Source organism: Elephantulus edwardii, unplaced genomic scaffold (assembly GCF_000299155.1).
Source record: "Elephantulus edwardii isolate Elephantulus edwardi_28Jun2011 unplaced genomic scaffold, EleEdw1.0 scaffold00086, whole genome shotgun sequence".
In the NCBI taxonomy this organism is placed as follows: Eukaryota; Metazoa; Chordata; class Mammalia; order Macroscelidea; family Macroscelididae; genus Elephantulus; species Elephantulus edwardii.
In genome coordinates this window covers 3,019,128-3,027,653 of record NW_006399836.1, presented here as the reverse complement: position 1 = coordinate 3,027,653, position 8,526 = coordinate 3,019,128, and the positions used below count along the sequence as shown (strand labels likewise).

At 46.4% G+C, this 8,526-nt stretch overlaps 1 protein-coding gene across 1 annotated transcript in view; it reads right to left on the bottom strand.

Annotated features, from left to right (window-relative positions):
* Positions 1-6,758, bottom strand: part of NHP2L1 (NHP2 non-histone chromosome protein 2-like 1 (S. cerevisiae)) — a 14,377-nt gene extending 7,619 nt beyond the window's left edge. The window contains exons 1-3 of the mRNA XM_006890184.1: positions 6,729-6,758; positions 3,807-3,927; positions 6-190 (exon numbers count right to left, since the gene is read on the bottom strand). Coding sequence (XP_006890246.1) covers positions 6-190; positions 3,807-3,927; positions 6,729-6,731 — 309 coding nt within the window. The 5' untranslated portion in view covers positions 6,732-6,758. The remainder of the gene's footprint in view (positions 1-5; positions 191-3,806; positions 3,928-6,728) is intronic.
* Positions 6,759-8,526: the final 1,768 nt, after the last annotated feature.

Sequence of the window (8,526 nt, the reverse complement as noted above, 5' to 3'; positions counted from 1 at the left end):
GTGACAGAGCAGGCGATGACGGGCCTGGACACGCCACAGGCCCGCCCCAGGGCCTGCTTGGAGCGCACAAACACATAGGGCACGTTTTTGTCTTCACACAGCAGAGGGAGGTGCAGGATGATCTCCAGTGGCTCAGCGTCCGCAGCCATCACGATAAATTCGGAGATGCCTCTGTTCAGGGTTTTGGTGGCTGTGGAGAGACAGACAGAAGTGATCAATAGATAACATGGGGCTTGGGACAGAGAATAGGAAAACCATAGCAAAGTGGTTTCCAAGGAAAGAACAAGTTCAAGCCACCCCCCCACCCCTTGGAGTTGTCCTAGAATTCAACTAATTGTAAAAAATTCAAACACCAATTACTCAAATCCTGCACTATGCTCATTAGTTAGTTCTGTCTTTAAAACACATCCTAAATCTATTTCCTATTCTCTATTTTAATGAGAGCCAACTACAACCTTAAGTATTGTTCAGTCGCCTGTGACCCGTAGCAACCCTAGGTACAGCAGCTCTGAAGCGTGCCCTGTCCTGAGCCAGTCTCACTAATTCTGACAAATCAACCCTCATTGCCTCAGTCACGGTATCAATCCATCTCCCTTAGGGTCTTCCTCTCCTGCACTGTCCCCTCCACCCTTCAAAGCAGGATGTCCTTCTCCAAGGACCAGTCTTTCCTAGCCATGTGCCCAAAGTAAATCTTCCTGAATTTAAAGACCTTAGTAAGACTATATTTGCAAAACAACTGAGCTATCATCTCACCCCAGAAACAATAGCAAAGTTCAATAGGGCAGCAAACAACAAATGCTGGTGAGGTTGTGAAGAGATTGGAATTCTTATTCACTGCTGGTGGGAATGTAAAATGGTATAGTCACTAGAGAAGGCCATCTGATGCACACAAAATTCACACAATAGTACACAGCATTGAAAAACAATGAACCCATAAAACATTATACAACATGGAAGAGCCTGGAGGAAATATTTCAGTCACAAAAAGGACAAATACTACTTAACTCCATTATTATAAAATAGAACACACATGGTGGGGGGATTTGGGAGAGAATGGAGTAAAAGTGGATAATGAACACAGCATTAGGACAAATGAGGGAAGTAACTATCCTAAAGAATATATGAATGACAATAATCTGGAACGAGGGGTACATTGTGGAGTGGACTGGGGGGAAGAGGGGTAGAAAATGGTCAACAAAGCCTAAAGACTACATTTCCCAGTCTGCCTTGCAATACTGTGACTATGCGTCTGAGCACAATGGTTATTCAGCAGGAATCTTGCATCCTAAGCAGCTCACTACAGCCAGCAAAGGGGCAAGAACAAAGGGATCTGGGCCCTGTGGGCCAAGGAGCAGCCCAGAACCAATCTCCTCCAGGGTTTCACATGACAGATACTCCTGTGTCCTGGACAAGCTATTATTCTGGGGTTTATAATTGTCATAGATGGAACCGTGCTCTCTCCCTCCTCAAATGTATAAAACGTTCCTATACGGATGAAAAAAAACCAAACAAACCAAAGAACCTATTTTATGGGAGTCCATAGAGCTTTTGTTCCTGAATGTGAAGGAGTGAAAATTAACTGAAGACCAACCACATAAAGTCCAAAGAGCAGCATTCACCCAGATATGAGATTCAGATTATGTGATATGAGTGTATGAGTGAAAAACCAACCTGCTTTGTAAATTTTCAATCAAATCACAATAAAAATCATACACTTATATTTTAATATAAGATAAATATCAAGAAATTTAGTATCACACATAAAACCAAAAGGGAAAAACACTCTTGGCACTTCTCTAGCTGAAAGAACTGAAGAACCAATTCACCCAAGATGCAGTCCTTAAGGATCCCTGGTACTTCCTGAACAACACAGGAAGTATACGACGAAGATAGAGGTCTTTTGATTTCCTGACTACTAGTGTTAAAAAGAGTGTTGACTGTGGAGCCAAGCAAGATGTAACTGTTAACAACCTCAATCTCTTCTCCATCCTTCATGGTACTACCAACTTGCCCAGTGGTGAGAATCTTTGTCTTCTTTATTTTGAGCTTCAATCCATATTGAAGACTACATGCAGTCCTTGACCTTCTATAGTAAGTGCTTCAGGTCCTCCTAAGTTTCAGCAAGCAAGGCTGTGTCATGTGTATGAGTCTTCCTCCAATCCTGATGCCACCTTCCTCCTCATAAGCCCAGATTCCCGAATGAGCTGTTCTGCAAAAATATGGAGACAGGACGCATCCCTGACACACTCTTTTCCTGATTCTGAGCCATGCAGTGTTTCCCTGCTCTGTTCTCAGGACTGCTTCCTGGTCCAAGTATAGGTTTCACATAAGCACAATCAAGTGTTCTGGGATTCCTATTTTCCTCCAGGCCAACCACAATTTGTTGTGAAGGATGTTTACCTGTGTATTACTGAATACGTGAAGGCATCTGACTGTCTGGATCCTAACAAGTCACACTGCAAAGAATGGGGATTCCAGAATACTTAATTGTGCTCATGCAGGTAGCTCTGGTGGTCTAGCAGTTGCACCGTTAATCCAAAGGCCAGAGGTTCCAATTCACCAGATACTCCACAAGAGAAAGATGAGCAATCTCCTCCCATGTATGTGTCTGACTGCCTCTGAAAACCTGATGGGGGGCCAGCTACAAGGCGGTTCTCACTCACTGGCTCTTAACGACATAACACAGTCTCTACAGAGACTATGAAGCACGAGCTTGTACAGAATAAGAAAATACCGGAAAGGTGTGCTTCAGGGTTGGATCCTTTCCTCATATTTGCTCAATCTGTGTGCTGAACAAATAATCAGAGAAAGTGGGCACCAGGGTTGGACAAAGAGCCATTAAAAGCCTGCGTTATATGCAGAAGACACAATCCTGACTGATTAAAATGAAGAGAATGTGAAATACCTACTGATGAAGATAAAAAATTACAACATTTAGTAAAGATTATACTTCAACAAAGGAAAAAAAACCAGACCAAAAAACAAAGCCTTCACTACGGAACAAGAGTGAAACCATTCCTTTACTTGGATTCCAAATCAACAACTATGGAAGTGGCAGTCAAAAAACCAAAACCATTATTGCAGTAGGCAAATCTACTGCAAAAGATCTCCTTAAAGTGTTACGTGAGGACAACTAGAAGGCAGCATCCGTGTTGTACAAAGGATTGCTGGGGGTCAGACCTGATTTGATGGCACCTCACACTACAGATGATCCCCCCCCCCCCCCCAGAACCCTTGCAGTGTGATTCACTCATTAGGGTAAGCCCAATCTTTTGAGTGGTTTCTGATCAACAGACTTATACTGAATAGTGTGAACTGCCAGTAATAGCTTCCAAGGCCTCATCTTACCTGTCACTTCTTCAGTGACACCAGCCTGCCAAAGTTCTTGCACTTGGCCTGTAATCTAATACTCTCATAAATTTTCATATATTATGTGTCCAAACTTTACCGCCTGAGAAAGACCTTCCCTGAACATCCCAGCTCAAAAGACTTGTCAGTCATTTGTAGACTTTTAATCACAGCAAGGGCAGGACTTCAGATATGTTGTCCATAGGGTTGCTACTAGATGGCACCTAATAATAATAATCACCACTACACCACTCTGTCATCTCTGTAACAGACTTTCATGGACTGTTGGTATTTTTTTCTGTTGTTGTTGGGGTTTTTTTTGGAGGGAGGGGCACACACACATAAAACCAAAAAGCAAAACAACATATATCCAGCCTTCCCTCCAAATTAAAACTCCAGATGGCAGTCAGAGAGCCCCACACCACTGCAATGCGCACACCCTCTCATGTTTTATTTACCCTCATTGGCTCCTTTCCGAAGCTGTTTGTAGTTACAGGACTGCTGGACAAGGTCCAACAGCTTCTTGGTAAGGTGGGCATCCGCCAGGGGATAGGCTTTCGGATTTACATCGGCCTCAGTCTAGGGAAAGAAACAAATCGTCAAGATGAACCCCAAATTGTCCTTGACAAGTTAAAAAATACTTTAATCAACAACTGAGAGACATAGTGGCCAGGTCCTCACCAACACACACTGAACACCAGCCTGTCCATCTCCGCTTACAAATTCACTACCACTGAGGAGGTTCCAACTCCCAGCAACCTCCAGGGGATTTCCGAGGCTGTAAATCACGCAGGGTGCAAATGATCATCTTCCTGTTTTGTTGTATGTGGTTGCCTATAGCTGACCGTCCAGGTTTTCAGAAGCATTGAACTGCACAGGAGGAGACTGCCCTTCTCCCCTAGTGCATGTGGGATTGCAGGGCAGCTAGAGGTGTGGCCTTTGGGTTCACAACACCACTCCCCTAAAGTCAGCTACAGAACTAGATGCAAATCACCTTTTTCCTGTGGTCACTAATTTAATATATAATTGCAAACACCCCAGGTGCTATCAAGTTGACCCTGACTCCTGGAGGACTATAAACACGTTCCTTCTATAGGGTTTTCAATGGCTGACTATCTGGGACTTTCTCCTGAGGCACCTCTAGGTTGACCTGGATGATCTATCAACCTTTTAGAGAGCACCAAAGTATGCTAAGTCACAGAGTTCTGTTTCTTTTCCTTTCTTTCGTGTGTGTCCCATCAAATCGGATCTGACAGGTACAGGAGGAGAATGCCTCTCCTTCAGCACAGCATCTGGTGGATTCTTTTCCTTTCTTTCTGAATCACCTCCATATTTCTCCTTGCTACTGGTTTGGCATCTTGTTTTCTGAGAAACCAAATGCCCATAAACTGATCATAATCATACCTTTATCCTCCTCCTGAGCAAGAAAGGACATCACACTAACTCAACGCACTCCTCCATTTAAACTGCAGTATTTCTACTGTGGCTTCCCACAATTCACCTCTAGAAATCAGAATACTCAATTTTTAGTTACTATCTGATGCAGTCAAACGCTCTATCCTTGAGCTGCACCTGAAAAGAGGGAGAGGGTGGCTCCAAACCTCATTAAATGGATGAAACCCCAATACCGAAGTGTTTTGCAAGCTCCTTCCTCCTAAAGAAATATCAACCAGAATTAACACTCAGTACATGATGTCCATCTGGAGACTAAGGTGCCTCTGATACAGGCAATTACCTGCTATGCATCAGAGATCTGGACAATGACTAGGGAGGATAGAAGGAGAGTTGATGCCTTTGAGCTGTGGTGCTGGAGAAGAGTACTGAATATACCATGATATACCACGGACTGCTGGGAGAACAAACAGGTTCCTCCCAGAGAGGGTGAAGCCAGGCTGCTCCTTAGAGGCAAGGATTCTGAAGCTTCGTTGGACATGTTGCAAGGTGGGACCAGTCCTTGGAGAGGGGCGTCATGCTTGGGAGGGTGGAGGGACAGCACAGGAGGGGAAGACCCTCTATGAGGTGGATTGATTCAGTGACTGGGGTAAAGGGGATAGGCGTGTCTGAGACAATGAGATCAGCACAGAATAGAGCAGGGTTAGAGCTGTGGTACACAGGGTCGCTATGAGTCTCAAGTAGTCACTTGAGAACAGCACATAACAACATCATCATCATACGTGATTTAAGGAGGTCCTAATGACACATAACAACAACAGTGTTAAGAAGCTGTGCTCCAACCGAAAGGCATGCAGTTCTAATCTACCAGCTGCTCCCAGAGAGTAGGCCAGGCAATCTCCTACGTCATTTACTGCCTCTGAAAATCCACTGGAGGGTGAGCTACGGGCTGGCTCCGACTTGATGGCGCACAACAGTCTAACGCAGAAAACTCCGGTGGCCTCACTGAGCTGCCACCCCAAAAGCACCAGGTTCAAAGCACCAGCTATTCTGAGAAAGGTGGGCCATCTCCCGCCCTGTGACTTCACGCCTCCGAACACCTGCTGGAAGGTCAGCTATGGGCTGGCTGGCTGTGACTCCAGAGCAAACAACAATCCAATGCACAGACAGGGGATCCTCAGGCACCCAACAATTAAAGATTGTTGTAATTATGTAATGAACTTAAAGTGAAGCTCAAATGTGAAACCAAACTACCTGCCTGAGTCCGTCTAGCTGCAAACCTTCCCAGGCCCCACGCTGACAGCACGCCGGGCACAAGTCAGTAACGCCCAGCGCAGCCACGCTCCGGTTCCCACACGAGGAAGGAGGGGGCGCCCCGGGCCTCTAGAAAAGGACAGAACCCCACTACCGAAGTGTCCTGCAAACTCTCCCGACCAAATGTCAGCAAGCAGGACACAATCCTGTCCCCAGCTGGGCCTGAAGAGGAGCCGCACGCAGTCCCTCCGGGCCCCGCATCCCCTCCTCACTGCCGAGCACGTGCGACTCGACCCCGGGGCTCCCCTTCCTCCCGGGAGCCCCAGCGACGGGGGCGGCAGCGGGCGGAGTGGCCCCAAGCCATGTTCTCAGGGATCGGGGGCGGGGAAGAGGCACCAGGCTTTGCAGAGCGCCTTCTACGCTCTCCCACGTGGGCTGGCCTCTTCCTCCCGGACCACGACTCCGATCAGGGATTGGCACTAAGATCCCCGGAGTTCTAACACTCGCCCGGGAGCCCGGGACCGCGCGGCTGCTTGCATTCTAACCACGGGCGGGCCCGTGCACGTTCGAATCCCGGGCCCGGCTCCGCGGGCCTCATGAGGCTGCCCGACCTCTAGCCCCAGGCCCGGCCAGCCAGATGAGAGGCGATCTACGACCCCGAGAGGTTCCCGAGCGACGCGAACCCGAGTCCCCCGACTCCCGGCCCCCGGCCCGGCGAGCGCGCGCGCACTCACCATGGCTCCGGTTCCGCAGCCTCACACTTCCTCCGCCTCACAGTTCCGAAGCCTCACACTTCCTCTGCAGGCGGCACCACTGGAAAATCGCTCACCGACGAACTGAAAAATAGCCGCCGGAAGCCGGAAGCGGAAGTGGCGTCACAGTGGGTGTCGCCCTCGAGCCCCGTCTGGGAACGTGGGGGTAGAAATGACTTCGGTTCTGTTCTGAATTTGAAGGCGTCTTTTTCTACTTTAATGATTCACTTTCTTCTCTCTCTAAGGGGCTCTCGTAAATAATCTGTAGTGTGTTGCGTTGTTAACAAAAAGCTTCCGATCAGCTAGCGGCTTCGGGGGAAAAGATAGACAAACTCGCGTTAAAATTTACAGCGTTCCAACCACCATCGAATGGACTGAGAAATTACGGTACATTCGTACAAAGGAATACTGCGGCACGCAGGAGCAATGACTTTGTAAATTATTACCTAGCTTGGGAGGGACTGGAGAGCATTAATACTGAGTGAACTGACTCAGTGCCACAAGGACAAATATTGTATAAAACCATTATTGTAGAATGAATATGAGGGGTTTTAAAAAAAATAATTTTAATGAACATTTACAGATATTTTGGATTTCCATTCATTCATTGCTGCACTTCTCTTCCCTCCCAGCCCCCCCTCCCCCAGTTCGCTCCTCTCTTTTATTTTGTTAAAATTTTTTTTCGCTCCTCTCTTTTAAAAGTAAAAGAAACACTCCCTCCCTGGGACAAAATCCTCTCCCACCCCTCCCACCGCCCCAAGTACATTCCACTATGCAACCTTAATTGTGGACTCTTGTGATAACCATAATACCCTATCATACGTCGCTTTTAAATTGAGTACGAGGTTTTAAGAGGGGGGAGGGTGGAAGCAGAGGGATGAGGCTGTGCGGGGTGGGGAGGGTGGATTAATCATGGGGTTGTACAATTTGATGAGGGGATGAGGGAAGTTGGAAGAATGGTCTGAAAAACAATATATTCGAATTTTGTAAATAAATTAGTATAATAAATTACAGCGTGAGAAAAGTTTTGACTTGCGACTGAGGCATTCTGTAGATCAGTTTATGGTACTTTGATGGTTGGCTTGTTGCTTGGATGCGTGGGAACTATTGCTACTGAATAGCAAAAGCGTCAAGGCTCTACTTAGAAAGATTGGCCAAGGAAAACCTTACAGATTTGCTCATAAGCATGGGAACTGTAGGGAAGATACTACCTTGCACTGTTTCCTTCTGTAGGGTTGCCATGAATGATCCAAAACAAAATATTTCAATGGTGGCATCCCTCCATTGCTGGCTTATTTATTTTCACACAGTATTTCTTGTGCTTTCAAAATCATCATTTAAATACAATAGTAAAGGAAATGTAAGAACAGGTGATCATTTTTCTTCATTTAGATGTATTTCGTGTAAAAGTTTCTGGTGGAGGGAGGAGTTGGAGTCCAAGGAATAAGGAGAAGGTAGGCTTAAAGTATGGACCTTTAGAAATCATGCAGTGCAACCTTTTTGTCATGGGTTGAATTGTGTCCCCCCAAATATGTCAACTGGGCTGGGAGATGATCCTCAGTCTTTTGAGTGTAATGATGCATTTATTCTCACAATACAGTCAGCTGTGATCAGCCCCCTCCAATATAACCAGATTAGGAGGAGACACAACACCTTTAGTTCCGTTATCACTCTAATCTGTTGTATAGGCAACTTCTCTAGGGTGTGGTTTGCAACTCCCACCCTTGAGAGTGTCTAAGATCAATCGATGGAGTCCAGACAATCAAATTTAACGTCACAC